Consider the following 22,072-nt stretch of genomic DNA (forward strand, 5'->3'; position numbering starts at 1 on the left):
GTGCGCAGATATATAATAGATTAGTGGAAAAAAAATTATTTGACCTGTAATAGATTAATAATAAGTCAATTGAGACTAAATATTAATTTTCATTCGGTCTTTTGATGGTATCAGCAAATTCAGTGAATTTTGACTAACGAGGGTACTTATTTATTAGATGAAAACAAACCTCACAGATGCTAAATGTAATTTAACCAGTCTCTTCTATCTTAATGTACTGAATGATGTAACCTTCGATTTAATAAAAAAACTTATATTTGATTAAGAGAGGATTGGTGAAATTTATTCGAAAAAATATTATAAGTTCATAGATCTTACAAGTAATTTTAAATCTTATAAATTCTGAAAAATCTTATTTAAAAATAAGTTATCAAAGTATTTAGATAAAATAAAATATAAAACTTATAAAAAATAATATAATAAAATATTGTAATTTATATGATGGTCACTAAAAGAATTATATAAAATTTTAATAATAATTCATAAACTCATTATTTATATATATTTATATTTGTGATATTCTTTTAAAAAATTTATAAATTAATATTTAAAAAAAATAAACATGAGTTACCCTATAACTGACGAAATGAACCTCTAAGTTTATTTGATTAATTTCATTATGTTATTAATACGATAGAAAATATGAGTGAATTTGTAAATGTAAAGGTTTTTAGAGTCTAAAATGTACCAAAAAAAAAATTAAAAAGAAAAATGAGAAAAGGTGAGTGATATGTCAATTCCTTTGAACTTATTTTATGTCCACGTGTGTCACGGGCGGTACGAAAATGATGTGCAAACCAAATTTAATAATCCTTTGAGTTGATAGTTGTCTAAAGATGAGAGTAAGTGAAGTGAAAGATGTTTTCTCACATTATATATATATATATATATATATAATATTTTGTTTATTTTTATATATCGTTTTTAAATTATAATACAATTTGATTATATATTTTTTTAAATTTAAAAATAAAAAATATGTCAATCATACATTGATACTGATGTGGAGATATTTGTTGCAGTCGGTAGAGACCTTCAAGAGCAGGCGAAAACCCTAATTGTATGGGTATTTGCAAGGGGGCTCTAGGGGAGACTTCTCCAGGGTACATCTAATGTCTCTCCAGAGACTCGCTTATGAGAATATAATATTCTAAGTACCTAAGGTATCCATCATAGACCTCTGCACTTCCTCCAGAGACCTAAAACCTTCATCCGTTTATATTATGGTTAAGGGTTTCCAAGAGACCTTCTACAGAGAGCATCCCATGTTTTCGGGAGACCTTCGTACTTAGTGAAAAGACATTCGTCCTTGTCTGATATAAAAATCCATATTGACTATTTGGACCACATTTTCCACTATTATAGGCTTAACTTGTGTGATCCCTATTAACCACTGGATCATTCTTACATCTAAGACCTATGTGAAATCATACAATTAAGACCCCCTATATATTGTCCCTCCATACTGCAAGTATAAGCTCATGCTCCCCACTTTTTCTATTTTTCTTCTTCATCTTCTCCAATCATGAACTAACTTAAGTATTGGAAGGCCATCGTCGGGGCTCTCCTAGAGTGGTTCTAACGATTGACAGATTTGCAGGTCCTATATTGGAGATCTAAGGCATACCCATTGGAGTGGGGGGGTACCAGTCAAGGTTGTTCATACTTTTTGGAACAACAGATACATAATCATAATGTGATAAAAAGTTTACATGGGTAGGTATAAGAAAGTTTCGTTAGGACATACATGCTTTTAACATCGCTTTCACAACAAATAGTAAGGCGAAGCCCTTGGTACATGATTTGGATAAGTTTTGGTTTAAAACAAACGAGATTGGTAAAAACTAATTTCATGTTTATGAGGCATTAAAACTATGAAGGAGCTTCATCAACAGTTTATGAGGTTCTTCCAACAACAGTTTATAAAGTTTCTCCAACACCAATTTATGAGGTTTCTCCTATAGCAGTTTATGAAGTTGTTCGAAGAATCACGTTATTGGTCCTGAATATTCCAGAAATCAAAAGGTCTCAAAAGACCTCCAATATAAAAGGTCTAAAAAAGACCTCCAATTTAAATGTCTGAAAGGACCTTGACTTATAAGCCTGAAAAGGCTTACGTTCAAAGAGGACCTTTTATTCTAAGCCGAAAGGGCTTAGGTCTGAATAGACACTACTTCTACTCTAAGTCCAGTTGGGCTAAGGTTTGAAAAGACATTCATTCCTTAAGTCTGAAAAAGCTTATGTCCAAGGACCTTTATCTCTAAATCTGAAAGGGCTTAATTCTAAATAAACACTTAAATTCTAAGTCCGGAAGGGCTTAGGTCTGAAAAGACATTTGTTTCTTCAAGTTTGAAAAAGACTACATCTGGAAAAGACCTCCAATTTTAAATGTCCCAAAACGATCGCTGAACTTAGTCTGGAAAAGGCAAAGATTATCAATACCATCATCTAGAAAGTATGCAAGATGCAAATTACAATTGGGACTTCTCTTCACTCATCATCATCACTTGGGATTTTCCTTATAAACTCAACTAGATTCTCGTCTATAACTACTTCAAGTTCAACTCTAGAGGTCCTATCCTTACGGCATTTTATGGTTACTTTTTAGCATATGGATTATTCTTCCACCGTTGGACTACGATATCTCAAGCCTCATTTAGTTGCGATTCAACGACTTTATCTTACTTAGATGTTTGAGTCATATCAACCATACTTGGCTGAGTATTGTAGTTAAAAACTTTGCAGCTTTATTAAACACTTCTACAACTTTTCAGCATCAACTAAAGAAACTTTGGACGGAGTGGAATTCTTTTAAAGGCGCTATTTACTCCAAAAGAAGGCCGTCCAAAATTTTATAGACTGAGACAGGTACATTTCTCACATATTTGAAGCATTTTATAAGTTTTGGTCTTCATGAAGTATTTGGCTCTTTGATATTTGTATAGAGACTACAAATATCAAGACATTGGAATTCATATTGGAGAATATGAAGGAGTTGCATCTTTATCTGACCAAGCTCATTCACAGCCTTCGTATATTAGATTACTTTTAGAACTCTATTCTCCATAAAACTTGATAAATGGGGAACTTCTGAGAAAATTATCTTACCAAAGGTTCTTTCAAATCTTCCTACAATCTCTGAATTATTGGTTAAGGCTTGAATGTCATCTCTTATCTACTTATGAAGCTTCATCTCTTATAAAATTTGATAAGTGGGGGACATCTGATGTGGGGATTTTATCACAGTCAGTAGAGACCTTCAAAAGCAGTCGAAGATCCTAATTGTACGGATATTTGCAAGAGGGCTCTAAGGAAAGACCTTCTCTAGGGGTACATCTAAGGTCTCCTCAAAGACCCGTTTATGATAATATAATATTCAAAGTACCTAAGGTATCCATCAGAGAACTCCGCACTTCCTCAGAGACCTAAAACCTTCGTTCGTTATATTATGGTTAAGGGCTCCCAAGAGAACTTCTATAGAGAACATCCAAGGTCTCCAGGAGACCTTCGTAGTTAGTGAAAAGGACATTTGTCCTTGTTTGACATAAAAGTCAATACTGCCTATTACCTTTTCCACTGTTATAGGCCTATGACCCGTAGTAACCGTTGGATCATCCTAACATCTAGGGTCTATGTGAAATCATACAATTAAGACCCCCTCTATATATTGGCCCTCCATATTGCAGGTGTAAGCGCATGCTCCCCACTCTCTCTATTTCTATTCTTCATTTTCTCCAACCATGGACTAACTTAAGTATTGGAGGGCTATCACTGGGGCTCCACACAAGTAGTTCTAACGATTGATTGTTTTGCAGGTCTTATATTGAAGATCTAAGGCATACCCATTGGATCAAGGTTGTTCATATTTTTTGGAACAACAGATATGACATCAGAATGTAATAAAAAAGTTTACATGGGGATAAACAAGAAAGTTTCATCAAGACATACACACTTTAACGTCGGCTTCCGCAACAAACAATAAAGTGAAGCCCTCAGTGCATGATTTGAACGAGTTCAGGTTTAAATCAAACGAGCTTGTTAAAAACTAATTTCATGTTTATGAGGCATTACAAGACTCAAGCGCGTTGCAGCGAAACTTTATCAACTCGTCTCCAAGACTGTCGAAGGATCTTGACAACGATTGGTCAAGTGCAACTTCACGTCTATCACAGAGAGACCAACGGGATAATTTCTTCATGTTTTTCCCGAGCTCCCTCTTCTCTTTATTCCAATTCTTATTAGGTTGGAGGCGTGTTGGCAAGAAATTTTGAGGGTTTTGACCTCCCATCATCTACTCTGGAACTTCTGATGCTTGGTTTATGAAATGAAAGTTGATCTGTGGCTTAGAAAAAGAAAAGAAAAAAGGTTGGAGGAAGCGCGGCGGATGTAGAGGTTGGTCCCGATGGGAAGGGGCTGATTGGAAAAGAAGCAGTGGCATGCGTAGGCTATGGCAGATTGAGAGGACAACCGATATATATATATATATATATATATTTTAAAAGGAAATAGTAATCCTAGCTCATCATTTGTTCTACAATGTAAAAAACAGCCAACTTTACAATAAATCATACCACCAAACCGATGTTGTAAACATTGAATAGGAGTTTTGCAATCATAGAATCCAACCATTTGATCCCAACCAGCCCTATCAACCACTTTTTCCGTTTAGCAAAATAACCAATTTAATATATTTTACCAGATGACCTCTGGTCTCTGATCTTTGATCTCTGTATCACAACAATGCATGATTAAACTCCTCTCCCTTGAGATTAGATGAAATTTCACATAAACTTTCTATTGTTTGAGAAATTAAATTTAGTACATTCGTTAGTCAAAATTTATCAAATCTACTGATATTAATAGAAAAATTGAAAAAAATGTATGTTTACCCCGATTGACTTTTTAGTGACTTATTGCAGGTAAAATAAATCTTTTTATGACCAAATTACTCGCATACATCTTCACACATTAATGCATGTGAAAAAGTATATCTTCACCGTTATAAAGGTAGTTTAGTTCGAAAAAAATTATTTAACTTATAATTAATCAGTAATAAGTCAATCAAGGATAAATATAAGTTTTCATTCAATTTTTCTATTTGTTAGACGAAAGCAAAAACTTTAAAAATATTAGATGTAATTTCTCGAACCATAGAAAATTTACATGTAAAATACCAAACTTCAAAAGAGTAGAATGTAATTATCCCTTCAACATAATATGAATGCTTAGAGCCCAGCATACACTACAAAATTTGCACCATAGATTTCACATAAGGATTAGAATATTTTTGATTTAATTGGGAGTTGCTTTAAAAATATATATATATAGATATATATAATTTGGTGCTCATAGACACTTCTATTCTTCATCGAGCTGCTGCTGCTTCTTATCTCCTTTTTCATTAATTTTCTGTGCATAATTTCATAATTTTACATATATATATATATATATATAAAAGCTGGAATCCTATTTAGGAAATACTGGAACTTGTATAATGTCTGATAGAGCTTATGTTCTCATCTTATTCTTTCTTTTTCCTTCGTAAAAACCTAGATTCAAACATAGCTCTGGACAATCTACTTAGCATCAAAAGATTAAATAGAAAGAACTGTATTGCAGTCCAAAAGTAGAGAGAACTAGGCAAAATTGAACAGGACGGGGAACAAGAACATCAAACCGGAAATAGATGAAAACAAAAAAGAAAAACATTGTGAAACAACAATTTTCGTATTATAGCAAAATGATCGCGGCAAAAGATACTAAGAGATCGAAACAGAAAAGGAAATCTGGTAACAAGTTGAAACCACACACACTGTTGCCTTCGAATGAGATCGGCCAAGGGAGATTATTTTAAATTAATAAAAAGAAAAGCTCTATAAGGTGTCGAAGAAAAGTGCAAAAAAATCCTTCACTGTTTTTATTTCGTTGATGTCTGACAAGGGAAGATAGACAGATGAAGCCTGGTTCGATTAACCCTCAAGTGCTGATGCTCCAGAGATAATCTCTATCAACTCGGTAGTGATGGATGCTTGACGAGTTCTGATAGAGAACATAGAGATCAATCAAATTGGTGGATAAGAAAATATTTTTTGATTAATTTATAATGGCAACATAAAGGAAATGAAGTGGGCGCTCCTAATTTTGTTACTGCAAAGGTTATCCATGTTCCTAGTCTTTCCACTATCACAACATCATCAGTAATATAAGGTTGGATGTATGGATGACCAGGTCACGTCATGTGTCTGTGTATGCATAAGAATGGGATTCAGAGAGAGAGAGAGAGAGACGGATGAAACCTGTTATAGGTTAACGTGAGGCGGTCAAGCATATCTCCTGCATTTCTGCTGGAGCTGTCCATTGCAGACATTCTAGCACCTTGCTCACTGCATGCATTTTCTAAGACGGCATTGAACAGAACCTGAAGAAAAAAATTAAAAGTATCAAAATAAAAGTAAGACAGGTTGTCCCTATGTTCAGGTACTCCAATTGAAACATGAAGATGCGAAATGAAAAATTAAAATGGTAAAACCTACACAAGAAAATTGGAATTCGGCCAGATTCTGAAGCACTTCGGTCTTTGTCTCACCACCTTCAATTTCATATGAATCCAGCTCCCCAAGTTTTCCCCCAGCTTCAGCTTCTCTTTCAACAACCTACATCAGCATCACTTTGGTTAGCATCCATCATTTATAGCTCATACCTCAAAATTTATTAAACCAGCTGCTGCAGACGATGACCTCGGGAGATAGTACAGTTGAGGTTGTTGGCACAAATGACACGACTGAATGGAATTTATTGTAAACAATCCTTAATGCATCATACTCTACATTCTTTAAGATGTCATCTGCAAGCACAGCAACCTGCGATGAACAATATAACTTGAGAATCAGATCAGAGAAAGGATATCTGGAAAAAGACTAGTTTGCATAAGATATATTCCTGCAACAATTAAATATACATGAGTTTTTTTGCCATCATAGGGATTAAGAAGTAGCACTGGCATCCTGGTAAGTACACTATGGATTGTAGCTTATAAAAGATCCAGACCAGGCCCACAGAGTGCCATGAGCCTAAACTAACACAGAAACTGCCCCGACTCCACAGTATGAACAGACTTGACCCAAAAGTCATCAGTATGGCATCAAATGAAGCCAACCAACTGTAATTGGCTTGTTTTGGCTGGACTATATCCTCTTAAAAGCAAGTTACCAAATATGTAAGACTTTCCAAGCAATTTTCAGCAAGGAAGCCCAGACACTGACAATCACTCTTCAATCTTCACAGTTTTGCTTTGGAGGCCAAAAATTCGAAAGCATGTTGTACAAGGTATAGAAACATTCATGACAGGAACAACAGCATAATGATGGTATCAACAAACAATATTTCAAGCACCATCTATATTTTGACATTAATCCATTCTCAAATCTTAATCTTAGCCAAACAGTTGCCCAGGACAAATCCCCTGCCAGACAGAGTAAAGCTAGCAGTTACAACTAAATATTAATGATACTACCTAAAATGTGAGTTTATTGCCAGCAAGGACGAAATGTAGCTTAAGCTAAAATAGGCGAGTGATCTAAGAAATGCCGCTTGTATGCTCATTGCTATATATTTGAGAAGAAGTTTCAATATGAACATTCAGCAGTTCTTTAACCCAGCAGCAATTTTCATGCTGGAAAATTGTGAGCTTAGAAAAGGATTCCTTTTTAGTTGTTTTGCAAGGACCAGGCCTGCTAGATAACCTGAGTATAGTTCAAAGGATTTTTCTGCAACTCTGTTATTGATAACTCAATGTCTTTCTTCGAGTCACGCACAAGTTGGGCCTTTGCCTTCTCTCCCAAAATAACATATTTAGACTCCTTTTCAGGACCTGAAGCACACAATAATAAACTTAATCACCCACATGCTCAACAATGAGAAATGGAGAATGAAAATAATAATAATAATAATAACAACAACAACAAATGAAACTCAAGGCATTATGAAACTCTCATGTACCAGAGTTTAACTTATGAAGGCCCCTGCTTATTTTGACAGATGTAGAATTGATTCCACCACAAAGACCTTTGTCTGAAGATATCGTGACAATGACATTCTTCTTGACGTCAACACCTGATGCATCAACACACAAAGACAGGTGAGTTCACCAAGGGTAACATATCATTTTTACTAGAGAAAAGAATGTCCAGAAACCACACATATAAAAGAAAGATTATCAGGAACTAGAAAGTAACATGGACTGAGCAATAGCCAGCTCTCTGCTGGGGAGCAAGGCACATATACCTAACAGATAAAAAACAAAGGTACTAAGCTAATAAGCATTTCTTGCTCATTCATATTGACAGTAATACTAATTTATCATAAATCCATGATGTACAAGCTCCCCACTCCAGAAAAATGTAAATAAGCATATTCAGAAACCTAGACACACAAATACTATTAAACCTCAGCAGCTCAGCCCAAGCAGAATGAGATGGGATTACAATCTGACTTGATAATAGTGTCAAATTTGGCATGAGAAAGTCACGATCCAAGAAAATCATCCAAGTTACTCTGTAAGGCATGGCCCAACAGTTTTTATTGAGTCTAAACTTGCACAAAATTTTCAAGTAGAAACAAGTGAAAACATATGGCAGCAAAATGATATCAAGAATCTCACATAGAATCTGATGAACATGAACCTTAGAACATCAAATCAAGCAGCATGCAATAGAAAGGATATATAGAGGGAAAAATCTCAAAGATAGAGATGATGAAATTTTATTTATCAAGTATCAACTCACTTGGAGTGTCACCAAGAAGAGCAGTGAATGGCTGCCATAGTCCACGTGAATTTTCAGCTCTAGTTTGAATGGCTCGCAGCTTTGAAGCTGCAACCATCTTCATTGCCTTTGTGATTTTCTGAATATTGCGAACACTCTTCATACGGTTGCGGACTGCAAACACACATTGTTACATGATCATTTACATTTACTCTCAAAAGAAGACAAGTGCACTAAAATTAAGAAATGTTGAAATCTTAAGGGGAATAACAAGCACCGATAACTTAAAAAATATCTTACCAACTTGAGTTGAAATAAAACGAACTCCTGTAAGGGCATGCTCCCTGTTGCATAAACTGAATGATTAGAGGTAGACAAGTGAAAACACTACTATTACATGAAACAAATATCATGCATGACCTTCACAGAAGTAGGAAAGTCAGACTGGTGCAATCTAATACATTATGAAAATACTAAGAAATATCCATAATAAACAATCAGAATCCAACCCTGTAAGTTTGCTTGCATAATATCATATCTTATTACACCTTCACACAACCAAAACAAATTGTGGCACTGCATGTTGATACACGAACTGTACAAATCTGTTTCTTTCAACTTATTTTGGTATTTTTCGTTTTCAAAGAGCAAGCTTAACAACACCTTCACCTTATAACTTCATTTTTATTCTTCGATTTCTTTTTAACCGAAAACTCCTAAAATTGTATTAAAAATCATTCTTGACATGGTGATTCTAATTTGAATTGAAATTACACATAGTATGCAATCTCCTAATACTTTATATATTGAATACATTTCATGCACTAGGCATAGGTATACAACTAGTTAATACTCATGGAGAATACCTAAATCACCCAACATGCATAAACAAAACTTTGCAGCTCATTTACAGACTCAAATGTGCTACTTATTTATCTGATATTCTGGTAGCCTAACTGCTTAAGCAAATAGGAAACCATTCGCAAGCAGAAACAAATTGTAATGTTTTTCTTATTTTTTTCAGACAAGTGATGGAAGTAGTTCATTTAACTAAATTCATCACAGTTATTTATTTGAAAAGGGCTTATATTTATACTCAAGGTCAGAATCAGGTTCTAGAAGTCAAGTTTAACCCATCATCTGTTCAGCAAAAAAATTTTAAATATAAACTTAACAAATCCAAATACACCAGTCCAGCACCTCCGTAGTAGTTGATCGCCTTCTCAAGCAGCAGGGATCTATGTCTACATCGGACACACAATTTAAATAGAAAGCTTCCAAACTATATCCACACTATAATGACTCTAGTAATTTCAGAATGAATGAATGAATGAAGCCATGCCTGTTCACAAGAATCATAAATTACTCATTTAGCTAAGTCTCATGATATCGCCCACAGTTTTATCATTTTCTACTCATTTGTGGATGAATCTTTGAATATTGAGGTAATGACTGAAGGAGTATCCATCTACAATCGGATGTGGAATGTCCAGCTAATACAAGTACCACGTCCCACAGTCTAGTAATATGAATCGAAGCAATAAAAAGAAAAGGAAAGGAAACCGGAAATAACATAGTCCAATGAAATCATATCAATGAAAAACTTTGTACATTCTTCCATATCTTCGATCAATATAAAGAGAAAAAAAGGGAAAAAATGACTCCAAATTAAGCCCGATAAAACAAGCTAAGAAATTAAAAATTCCAGTGTGATGCAAAAACGCAGTACAAAATTTCAAAACATAAAATTCAGACGCACACAAAATCACAAATACACGCATATAAACGGAGTAAATCGACGATATCTTACTCGGACGAAGCCAGAGAAGAGCGCAGGGGGTTAACGGTCTGAGGTGACATAAGAGGGCCAGCAATTCGCCTCCCCTCGCGTCTCAGTGCAGCCATCGCCATTGTTAGTCCGAATTCGATTCGATCTGATGGATTTTGTTCTTAAAAATATGTCCTTTAGGGTTTTCTTGAACTGCTCGGAAAGGGAGATTGTGGTAGATGCCGAGTGCAGACTTGCAGTGGTTTTATCTGGCTTCTTACGACGTCGTATAGGTGTGGGTAAGAACGTCCTTACCGCTATATGCTCGGGAAAAAGAGAAAATTTTGAGCTATCTTTGGTCTTACTTTTGGGCCGTTTAGGAGATGGCCCAAAACTGGCCCAATAGTTCCATTTACTATCTGTGTTGTAATTATGATGTCAAAGATTAATGAATGATAGTTTTCAGAATAGGTTGTGCTAAACTATTATAATATTTTATTTATTTGTTTTGATTTTATGTTTTGTTTATGAAGTAATGTGTTAATCTAAGTAAAAATCGCATTTTTAGTCCCACTGAGCTAAGGATTACAGGGGAGGAGTAGGGGCTCATACTCGAACGAATTGAGCCGTCTCTCAACATTTCAACTATCACTTTCACCATGGCTTCCTTTTGACATTGAGGATAATGATATGGTCAGATGTTTACAGGCGCTAAGTTGGGTAATAGGTGGATTTGGCAGTTTGCCAGGTATGGAGAAAACAACAACAAATTGTGATGGGACTTGGGCTAAGTCCGGCTTGTAAGAGTTGAAAAAATCGAAATTAGTTGGCGAGAGGTGAATGTGTATAATGGATGGAGCTGTCACTTATGGCCCGTTATGCAATACGGCTACATTGTGAAAAACTACTGAGTTGGTGTTGATTAGGGGGCAAAATTGGTGGAAGTTGGTGGGCGAGTAAGACGAGTCACCGATAATAGTAATAAGGGAGCCTTGACAAAGGGGTAATTTTCCTGCGCCACAAAATGTACTCACTATTCTTCAAGGAAATTTGCCTTTGTTCCTAGTACTAGCTAAATTAATAGAAAAACTAACCACTCATGGCGAGACACATTGACATTAACTTAGACCAATTGGAGAAATTATTGTTGGCATTTTTCCTTATTTTCTATTACAAGGAGCTGAGCTGACAAGCAAGATTTACTTTTTCGTCTTATTTTGGGATAATTTGGCTATTTCACTTCTTCGTCCCATATCACAAAGATAAAAAATAAACGCTAGATAAATTTATCCCAAAATAATAGGGTGAATTTACAAATAACTCCTTGTGTTATTCGAAATGATCACATAAGTCACACTGGAAAATAAAATACCATTTTACCTCTCTATGTTTTTTAAAAAAGAGCACACTGTCCCCTGGTGTATTTGAATGTGAATCTTAAGGCGCAATGTAAAAAATGCAGCTTCTAAATTAACGATCTATATTTGATATGATCTAAATATGTGGCTCAAAATTAATCATATTTATAGAAAATAAAAAATATATTATTTTAATATATAGATAAGTATATATACATATTTGTACCTATATGTATATATCTAGATCAGTTTTCTTCTCCTTCCATATCTTCATTGTTCGACCATCTCTGTACACGAGCCTACTATCGTTGGAAAATTCGTCCAATAACAAGTATTTTGACATTCCGCCCACCAACAATCTCCCAAACATCGACTAGTTATTTCTATTTTTTCATTCAAAAAATCCTAAACTGAACACCCATCTACTATCGCTTTTTTCTCCGCTATTCGACTACCTCTCCACATGAGCATATGATCGTCAGAAAGTTCTTCCAATGGCGAGCATTTTGACAGCCCACCTACCACCAATCTCCCAACTTTCGAATGGATCGTTTAGAAAACCTTAACCCACACCCCTCTCTTCAACGCTTTTTTTTCCTGTGTCTCGTATTCCTTGTATAATCATGCAAGAATCAATTACCCCATATTCCTATCCAATTTAGTAAATGAGGGAAATGGTGATAAAAGGTAGGGATTAAAATTGGCCATTTTTGTAACTTTATGGGTGTAAACTGAAAAATAAGCCTAATTGGAGGTGCAAAATTCAAATAACTATAAAAAGCAAAGAGAAGAAGCGCAGATTGGCGTAATACCCCCCGCCCCTCCGGGGGGACTTTAAATGGGTCCTATTTGGGTCTCAAAAAACCCGCCTTCTTCAAAATTCCTTCTACCGAGACTGGATAGAGTGTTAAACCCTAGACCCTAGCTAGCTAGCTTACTAACTCCACCTTCTTTCATGGCTGTCGACTGCTCTACAGGAGACGAACCCGCAAAATCTCATCGCCTCAGCGGCTCGAACCACAATCAATTCTTAGGTAGAGCTCATTCAGCTGAAAGGGGTTGTTTAATGTGCAATAGTACTTTTTGCATTTGATCGATGGTTGATTGATTCAAAATGCCGTAAATGTGTTTGATTAATTGTCACTCTGCATTTTTAGTGTGGAGGGAATTCTTATGGGGTGCAATTGCGGGCGCTTTCGGCGAAGGAATGATGCATCCTGTTGATACCATCAAGACACGCATGCAAAGCCAAGCCTTTTTCAGTGGATCCAAGGTTTTTATTTTAAAGTTTTTGAATATAGGATTGAGATTATCGAGAAACTGGTGGGTAAATTCTGATGGTTTTATTCTATAGAATCAGAGTAGTGCACTACAATTGGTTCGAGCTGTTTGGGCTACGGATGGTTTGGCTGGTAAGTCATAGTTCTTATCTAATTTTTTTTATTTGTTCACCTTATATGTCGTGTGTGTATGTGATAATTTTCTGCCTTTAATTTGCTGATATGGCGCACTGTTATCTCTTTATGCAATTCAGTTAAGATGGTAATTGTCCGATAGGCTTTTACAGAGGAATAGCACCAGGAATAATGGGATCTCTTGCTACTGGAGCTACTTATTTTGGAGTCATAGAATCCACCAAGAAATGGATGGAAGAATCACATCCTAGCCTTGGTGGTCACTGGGCACATTTCATTTCTGGAGCATTAGGTAATTTTCTGAAAATTTTGTTTATATTTATAAATTGCACCTTGGTGGTTAATGGGAACATTATGGGGCATTTGGTTCTGAAAACTTCTTGGCAATTGTAGGTGCACGCTTGCTTTGTCTTTGAGTTACTCAAATTAATATCTTTCATTCTATATGTGGTTCAGGAGATACACTTGGATCTTTCATATACGTTCCTTGCGAAGTGATGAAGCAGCGCATGCAGGTCCAAGGCTCCAAGAAGTACTGGACATCTGTTGTGGTGAAGGAAGGTTCTCGAGCGAAACATGGCATGCACATGTATGGCTACTATTCTGGAATGTTTCAGGCTGGATGTTCGATATGGAAGGAACAAGGGCTAAAAGGACTATATGCAGGGTACTATATTTGATCTGAGCCCCTAAACATGTACTTCTTTGCTAGATAATTTATGTAAAAAATTCTTCCCATCTTTGCTAGAGGATCAATTTCAAAGATGACTCACTTAAGTAATAAGAAATGAATTAAGTCATACAAGCAAATGTATCACGCTGTTCCCAGAATTTGCCTGGCCAATATGTCTGTGAGGAAACAGCAGGAACAAGAGAAGAAAACAGGATGTAAAAGAAGATAGTGGCATGGTGATAGGATTTTTATGTGCTATACCATTCAATTGTGCAAAGTGGTTTTGTGATGTAAAGGTGTTATTCTGCTGTACCTTTGACTGGCTAGGTTTAGTAATATAAATGTGTTATTAGCTACATTTGGCATTTACATTTGTGTAATCATATACTGGAAATGTTATTGTTTTTCCTCTCTTATGATCTTGAAGGATTGAGTATTTTTATGTATCATCTCGCAGATACTGGTCCACGCTTGCAAGGGATGTTCCATTTGCTGGCCTTATGGTATTATATTTTATGATTGGGTTTCAATAAGTATTTAAATACGTTGGTCATGTTATTTCTTTCACCTAGTGTTAGTTATTGGACTGCCATGTTCTCTTTTTAAATTTTTTCATGTATCTTTTTCATGACAAGCTTATCCAGAAAAAATTACAAAAGTTTATGGAAAAGGCCATTGTCTTGCATCCATCAGATTCTTGTTGAACACAAATCGGACGGAGAAATGTGTTTCTTCATGGAAATTTCACATAATCAATGTCTAAGCATTTTTTTCGCTTTTCTTTTGGGCTCACCAGCTTGTCTAGGAAAATTTCAGAGGTCTACAGAAAAATTATGTCAATGTCATGTGTGCCGTCTGGTTCAGGTTCTTGTTAGCAGAAAAGACAATGATACGTGTGTTTGTTGCACTTCCATTGGTTTTTAATTGATAGCTGTATTTCATTTTTAGGGAAATATAAATTATGTTAAGAATAAAGGAGATTCATTCTTCTCAACATCTGTAAATGATGCTCCCCTTCTGCCTGTCTCCATGTGCATGGCATTAATGATTCTTCACTTGCTAACAATGTTATGTCATTTTAAGTAAATTTGGTAAAAATTCTTCTGTACAGCCATATAATGTTCTTTAATTATATATTGTTCATATTTCTCAGGTTACATTCTATGAAGCTTTCAAGAACATGACGCAGTATGGGAAACACAAATTATTTCCTAATGCAAATCTCCATATCAATAGTTCTTTTGAGGGGCTTTTATTAGGAGGATTAGCTGGTGGTATGTACATTATTTTACATTAAAGATTATGCAATTAGCCTAAATCATTCGTAGAAGTTATAAGCTAAGACAATCCTGTACATTTTCCAGGTTTGAGTGCATATCTCACTACTCCTCTGGATGTTGTCAAAACCAGACTGCAAGTACAAGGGATAGCCACTAGGTACTAGCACTGTTTTGATGACTTCTTTATATGGAATAAATATTTTTTGTTCCTCTGGTTCGCTCTGTGGAAAAACAAAAAATGTGTGGTGTAAAACGAAATTTTGGCTATTGTCTCTTTTTATTGCTTCCCAAAAGGGTCATTTGTTTCTTGTACACTAATTAGGTTATGAAATGACTGCGGCTTAAGCTTACCTGAAGATCTCAATGACTTGTGGTGTAAATCTGAAAGGCCAACCTTTTCAATTTCATTTTAATTTAATTAACACATCAGCTTCTTTAGGCACTCCTCTTCCTCTTCCATCCTCGTGCATTTGTATCTTCATGTTACTTATTTATCCAAATTGAGATAGTATATCAGAATGCTCTCTTTCTATATCCCTTCCTCTACCTCCATCTCCATTTATCTGTGTTATCAAGTGCTCAGGCTGTTTATTAACCTTGAATAAGGTAAAAACCCAGGATAGGCTTGAAAGTTACAGTAGTTCCCATGAAAATGCAATCCCTTGTTAATCTTTCTGACCATGACTTTGCCTTTCTTTTTCTCCTTTAAAGTTGAAATGGTTCTGATATTCTTGATGCAAAAAATGTTTCTCCAGGTATAATGGATCGTTGGATGCTCTTTATAAGATATGGTTGGCTGAAGGAGTAAGGGGAATGTTCAGAGGTAGTATTCCCAGAATTACGTGGTATATCCCAGCTTCAGCTCTCACTTTCATGGCTGTAGAATTTCTCAGAGATCATCATAAAGTGACTAGCATATCATTAGACAAAAAGGAGTCATCTTCCTTGCAAGAGATTGCCTGAAGAATAGGATGCAATGACATGTATTTTCTAGTTGCTCCGTTTCTGTTAGGGCCACTGGCATATAGTATAACATACAACGGATTAACTGATTTTACCATGCATACTGTATTCTGTATGAAAGTGTTAGAAATAGATATAAATTTGAACGTGCATATGTGATAAATCATCGAGAGTGGTCTGCTGCTTTGGCATACTGAAATGGGAGTTTGAGGTCATGTATGAGGTTGAAACTTAAGTGGGATAACCGATTATGTATCATGTCAAACCCTCACAACTGCATTTCATCAATGCAATAAGTATTAGTGTATTACCAACTTTTGATAGTTGCTATTTGCTATTACAACATTCATGTTCAGTAATGAAGTCTATAAAGAAAATATGTTAAATTAACGGCTCTCATGACGAAACATTGATGTGTTTGTGAGCTGTTTCGAGTGTCTTTACTGGATATTAGGTGGTTCGCGTATTTTTGCTGAATCGAGACATTTTCAAGTGTCCCTTTCAGTTGGTATTCCCTAATTTATGCTTCATGAAGGGTTTCAGTTTCTTGTTGCTAATAATTTGCTATGCTGCTTTCTCCTGTGCTTTGCTGAGGTGAAAAGTAACAATGTTAGAAGATGAAGATATGTGTGGATTTATCACTTACAGGATGAATGAGTTGGGAAGGTCACAGGTTTGTTCTCATATATAACTCTCAATATAAGATAAGAGATAATTATAATTAGATCCCTGAACTCTTATTATATTACAGTGTACCTCCACCATTTCAGAGAATTGTATGAAGACACCATATCCACTGAAAAATTGACTGGAAAGAGCCAAGGAATCATTTTGCTCCGAGAAAGGGTTAAAGAAAAAAAAGAAAAAAATAACCAAAATACGTAATGTACAAAACTGCCCCTTATAAAGTTAAAAAATTACGCGTAAGTAATGACAATTACTTTTAGGATAGTAATAAGAATCTCAATATTTATACTCAAAAACAAAAAGAATATTATATTTATTGCCCTTTATGGCCTTGTGATTTGTTGCAATTACTTTTCACTGTATAAATGTCTAACTTTTGTAGTATACCAAAAGAAGATTAAAAGAAATGGTAAATTATAACGAGCTATCTTAATATTTGTCATAATTATAAATATTCTTTATTTGAAAAATTACAAATACTCATTTGAAATTAACTGCCATCTAATAAATACCCGTTTGTGAGCTATAACAACCTATTGTAGGGAGTATATGTTAGACGTCTGTTTAACTCTAGAAGATATTCGAAAATTTTTAAACAACGAGGGTATATTTGTAATTATAGTAAATCTTAGGAAAATCCGACTATAATTTACCCTAAAAGAGTTGAAAAAAGTAAAATGGAAAATTTATTGTTAGAGGCATTCATCATAAAGAAGTGTATGATCATTCTGATTATATCAACGAGAAAACTAAAACTTGCATTGTCTCATAAACTCCATATATGTACAACTTTTCTTTGAGCTCATAAGTGCTCAGTCAGAAGCAGAAGCAGTCGACCGGAACTCTTCCGGTTAATCTCATTCTGCTTGCTTTCTGCTTGACGACAGACTCTTCCTGTCTGCGTTTCTCGTCAACCTGAGCTCTTGCTCCACCAGCTATGTCATCAATCCTGGCTATCTTGCTGTAATAGTGTTGCAGGTTTCTTGATTTTCTCAGCTCCAGTTCCCCCTGAAATTGTAATGTCAATCCCTTCTGCTTTACTTATCGATGTGTCCTATGCACTAATTTTGAGTTAAAATGAGCAGCCACTGCCCAAGAATTCGTTGCAAATTACGATTTAAAAATACACTTTAAAAATCATAATAAATCAATATTATCTACTTTAGTAAAAAATGATTGAAAAATTTAAGTTTTGACCACTTGTTAACCGACATTTGCCACGATTTTCAGCTAAAGGAGCAATGTTTTGACCCTATTTGCAAAAACGAGTAATAATAATTTTTTACTTTAAAACCATGATAATTAATTAGGACAAAAAAAATAACAAAAAAAAAAGGGCAGCGGCAGACCTTTTTCCTTTCCATTTTCTGTTTCGCTCTTAGTTTCTTCTCATTTTCCCAAGCCAGAATTTCTGACTGCATCTTCTCATACCTGAACTCAGAAGCCCTCACTTGTCAAACGAATATTATCAAATATCAAGAATTTATACATATAAATCGAACTTAAAAGAGCCGTATGACAGACCATTTCTCGAGTCACCTCCAACATTCATATCGTTCTGATGTTGTGTGTCCCAGGCCGGGAAAATTGCAATTTATGTCCCCACAAATTTTTTTATTTGTGATTCTGGTTCTATATATTATTTTAGTACTCAGTAAATTTAGTCTTATAAATCACAAAAGAACTTGTAATTTAAGTCTCAATCACAATTCCCGTTAAATATTTAACGAAGCACGATGCACGTGCTCCCTATGTTAAATTAACGGTCAGTTACTTATAATTTCGTTAAATTTTAACGAAATTTGTGGTTGAGACTAAAATTACAAATTTTTGTGACTTATGGAACTAAGTTTAATGAATACTAAAATAATAGAATCAAAATCACAAAAAAAGAAAAAGAAATTCCTTAATTAATTTAAGAAAAAAACAATTCACCCCATGTGACATGAAAACGAGCATAAAATTCTCTATGAAAAAATAAAATATACTCCGTATATTTTGAAAAATGAAGCAAATTACTCCATATGTAAGCAAGAGATATAGGGGGTAATTTGCGTCATCTTTTGAAACACATGGAGTAATTTGCTATTTTTATTTTACAGAGAGTATTTCTTCGTTTCACATATCACATAGCGTAAATTCCATTTAACCCGTTAAATTTAATAAGCATCAAATTTCAGCCCAACATAAGTTCAGTCTAGTTTGCAGCATGAGGTCTAGCATTCTTGGCTCCATGAACAAACCCTACCGTTTTCGGATCTTAGCTATCTGAGCTTTCTCCCAAGCATTTGCTTCACTATATGAACTTCTGATTGGAGTTTCCTTTTGCCTTTGGTCCGCAGCAACCGGAAGCGTAGGCCTCAGAGACGACGAATTCCGACCGTCTTTTGGAGATGGCTTCTTCACGGAACCTTCGTACAGAAAAATGACAGGGGATGTACTTATAATCACAACTACAATTTCTAGATATAATATGAGATGTTTGTGTAATCAGACCTAACTTTTTAGGGGATCAGACGATGTAATTTACGCTCTCTCAATATATATTTCGACATGATGAGAAGAGTAATAATGTACGTACCTGATTGTGGTGGCCTCAAGGGCTCTTGTTTTCTGGTAGTATTTCTCTTTGTAACTTGAACATGCAAACCGGCTTCGTCAAGGGAATGTATTGCGTGCGCAGAAGCAGCAACCGCAGTGGCGAAACGGACGTCGTCGTCGTCGTCTACGTCGTAGCTTCGTTGCAGCATCGTTGGTCTGATGGAAATGTTTCCAGGATCAGATCGGAGCGACTAATGCTAATTTTTACTGTTTTTATCTGCAAAAAAAACCAGCAATCATCTCTTGCTCTTATGTATTTTTGAAGCTTTATAGCTAAAGAAAGATTGGGGAAATGAGGAGATTGCAAAAGAATGTGTATCAGACATGCAATTCCTTGTTGCCTTCCTGTTCAAACAAGCCAAGGAATTGCTTGATATTGTCTCTGCGGTAACTGCATTATTCCCTTCATTATAAATTACTACGATCAAGCAAATTCAATGCAAGAACTTAAGTTTTAAACACATTTAATCTGCATCCGCAATAGTTTAGTCATGGCCGAAACATTTCCTGCAGTTTGTAGCTATGACTAATGTTTTAGTCTGACCGTATAAATACCAGTTAATAACTGTTGTGCAGCTGCGATTAGTTAGTGTTCGTCATGTTTTTTCACTTTTGACTATAATAATTAACCTAACGAAAAGTCTTATTTCTTCTAGTGTCTTGATATATCATAATTGTTTGTTCTCTTTCGATACCATTTCTTCATTTCGTACCAACAACCATATATATTACGCAAGGAAATCATGGGAAAGTTGTGCCTATGATGAACAAACTTATGCTACTCAAGAATGGAAATTTTCAAACTCAGATCGGGTTTGGTCGGATCTAAACCAATTACATCGCATGTGTAATATACTTGCCCGTGCAATTGGTGTATAGTTAATGAAAAGTGACAAATCATATAATAAGTGTATCACACTTGCTCTATAATTGATTTAGTTTAGACAAATCTGATTTGGATAAAAAAATTTCACTCAAGAATATTTACTTCTGCAATTTCAGAGAAGATTCAAAATAATTCTAAATTAGGAGGAAAAAAGGGATAAATGCAATTTTGGTCAGAGGTGACAATTTTAGTCCTCTCTTAATTACAATTTTGCAATTCAGGACTATAATTAAAAAAATTAGCACAACCAGTCCAAATATCATCGGAAATACTAAATTCACCAATAATTATTACACGCTTGGCACGTTCCTATCTAATGTGCTAATTTTCAATAAATTTAGCATTTCTCGATAGCATTTAGATGAAATGTAGCTTTTTTTTTTTTCTTAATTATAATTCTCAATTACATATTCAAAAATTCGGAAATGACCTAAAGTATCTTCCCAATAATTACAGGACTAAAATTAAATTTGTCCGAACAGAAAATATCATGCAATTGAGTAGATACACACCTTTTCTTGATGACCAGAAACTCCACTGCGGACTTACAGAAGAGACTGTGGATGATTGAAAATCATAGGAAACAAGTTGATATGAACAGTGAACAATTACATGAAGCAATCAAGAGAAAACTGTCCGAAATTTATGCAGATTTTTGGACAGCAAAAACTCCTCCAAAAGCAAGGAATTTAGGGCTTTCTTCCACCTTTTTACTTCTCTCCCTCTCTCAAACATTGTGCATTTGAAATGGTGCAATGCAAGCCATCTTTCCTTCTTTACAGATCATTTCAAATTACCTTATAAAGATGATTTTTGGAAGATGCTTGTCAACACCATATTCTGATTCTTTCTTCGTATGTTCTTCTTTCAGTGCCTAATGTTGTTTATTGAATGTTTGCTGCCCAGAACTATAACAAAAATGGTAAATTGCAACGAGTTCCCTTGAAATTTGTTGTAATTACAATATTTTTTATTATTTGATAAATTATCAATGCACTCCTTGATTTTGACAGTACATTGTCTAATAATTAGTCAAACACGTTAAGTTTATTAGGTTTCTATCCCTTTGTTTTATGATAAACAGACCAAAATGCCGTTGTGAGATTATAGTTTTACTTATTTTTTTTAAACTTTTAAAGAACTAATATTTAAATTTTTTCACTCACCTCATGTGATTTTTTTTAAAAAAAAGTACAGCAAGGATAAAGTTGAGAATTTCAGACCTCTATTCAAGAATTACACAATTTTATCAAACATCAAGGATTTTTATAATTTTTTAAACAATAATGAGGTACTCGTAATTATGCTAAATCTTAGAGGAGCTCGTTGTAATTTACTTTTTGTAATGGTTAATTATTGTTGTAATTTTATGGCCCAAGACCCATTAACTGGTCGGCCCATCTACTAAGTCCACTTAAAGCCGACCCACCTGGAGGCCCTTACCGGACCCACTACCCTATACCCGACCCAGGTACATTACTATATATTCTACCTAACCCTAAACCTAACCCATTATTCCCTCTCCCCTCTCTCTTCATGCGCTGTCTGTAATGGACTAAAATGGAACCTTAGTAAGTTACGGGACTAAAATGAGAATTGCCTGAAGTTAGGAAATTAAAATTATCTTTAATCTTTTTATATACTTGTATGTGTACTTGATCATGGATTGTTGATTATTT

At 35.0% G+C, this 22,072-nt stretch overlaps 3 protein-coding genes across 3 annotated transcripts; 1 reads left to right on the top strand and 2 right to left on the bottom strand.

Moving 5' to 3' along the window:
• Window positions 1-5,708: 5,708 nt before the first annotated feature.
• On the bottom strand, window positions 5,709-10,795 carry LOC105158009 (ATP synthase subunit gamma, mitochondrial). Its single transcript, XM_011074601.3, has 9 exons — window positions 10,573-10,795; window positions 9,063-9,106; window positions 8,784-8,936; window positions 7,999-8,112; window positions 7,743-7,870; window positions 6,738-6,860; window positions 6,534-6,653; window positions 6,297-6,418; window positions 5,709-6,039 (listed from the first exon to the last, which is right to left on the bottom strand). Exons 1-9 carry the CDS (start codon window positions 10,671-10,673, stop codon window positions 5,970-5,972), a joined length of 975 nt encoding a protein of 324 aa, XP_011072903.2. The 5' UTR covers window positions 10,674-10,795; the 3' UTR covers window positions 5,709-5,969.
• Window positions 10,796-12,704: 1,909 nt separating this feature from the next.
• LOC105158010 (Mitochondrial substrate carrier family protein) lies at window positions 12,705-16,562 on the top strand. Its single transcript, XM_011074604.3, has 9 exons — window positions 12,705-12,922; window positions 13,046-13,161; window positions 13,243-13,300; window positions 13,446-13,595; window positions 13,760-13,970; window positions 14,434-14,479; window positions 15,130-15,250; window positions 15,341-15,413; window positions 16,012-16,562. Exons 1-9 carry the CDS (start codon window positions 12,844-12,846, stop codon window positions 16,217-16,219), a joined length of 1,062 nt encoding a protein of 353 aa, XP_011072906.2. The 5' UTR covers window positions 12,705-12,843; the 3' UTR covers window positions 16,220-16,562.
• Window positions 16,563-17,638: 1,076 nt separating this feature from the next.
• Window positions 17,639-21,170, bottom strand: LOC105158112 (uncharacterized). Its single transcript, XM_020692370.2, has 5 exons — window positions 20,906-21,170; window positions 19,488-19,724; window positions 19,155-19,317; window positions 18,256-18,337; window positions 17,639-17,914 (listed from the first exon to the last, which is right to left on the bottom strand). Exons 2-5 carry the CDS (start codon window positions 19,654-19,656, stop codon window positions 17,723-17,725), a joined length of 606 nt encoding a protein of 201 aa, XP_020548029.2. The 5' UTR covers window positions 19,657-19,724; window positions 20,906-21,170; the 3' UTR covers window positions 17,639-17,722.
• Window positions 21,171-22,072: the final 902 nt, after the last annotated feature.

The sequence above is a fragment of the Sesamum indicum genome, linkage group LG3 (assembly GCF_026168435.1).
Source record: "Sesamum indicum cultivar Baizhima isolate 11 linkage group LG3, ASM2616843v1, whole genome shotgun sequence".
Classification (NCBI taxonomy): Eukaryota; Viridiplantae; Streptophyta; class Magnoliopsida; order Lamiales; family Pedaliaceae; genus Sesamum; species Sesamum indicum.

Coding starts and splice junctions, on each gene's coding strand:
- LOC105158009 (XM_011074601.3), bottom strand. CDS start 10,673: ATGGCGATGGCTGCACTGAGACGCGAGGGGAGGCGAATTGCTGGCCCT. Junction 6,861..7,742: donor ATCCTTTGAACTATACTCAG/GTTATCTAGCAG, acceptor TGTTCATCGCAG/GTTGCTGTGCTTGCAGATGA. Junction 6,654..6,737: donor CAACTGTACTATCTCCCGAG/GTCATCGTCTGC, acceptor ATGCTGATGTAG/GTTGTTGAAAGAGAAGCTGA.
- LOC105158112 (XM_020692370.2), bottom strand. CDS start 19,656: ATGCTGCAACGAAGCTACGACGTAGACGACGACGACGACGTCCGTTTC. Junction 19,318..19,487: donor CTTGAGGCCACCACAATCAG/GTACGTACATTA, acceptor TTCTGTACGAAG/GTTCCGTGAAGAAGCCATCT. Junction 17,915..18,255: donor AGAAAATGGAAAGGAAAAAG/GTCTGCCGCTGC, acceptor TTACAATTTCAG/GGGGAACTGGAGCTGAGAAA.
- LOC105158010 (XM_011074604.3), top strand. CDS start 12,844: ATGGCTGTCGACTGCTCTACAGGAGACGAACCCGCAAAATCTCATCGC. Junction 13,162..13,242: donor CCTTTTTCAGTGGATCCAAG/GTTTTTATTTTA, acceptor TTTATTCTATAG/AATCAGAGTAGTGCACTACA. Junction 13,301..13,445: donor GGCTACGGATGGTTTGGCTG/GTAAGTCATAGT, acceptor ATTGTCCGATAG/GCTTTTACAGAGGAATAGCA.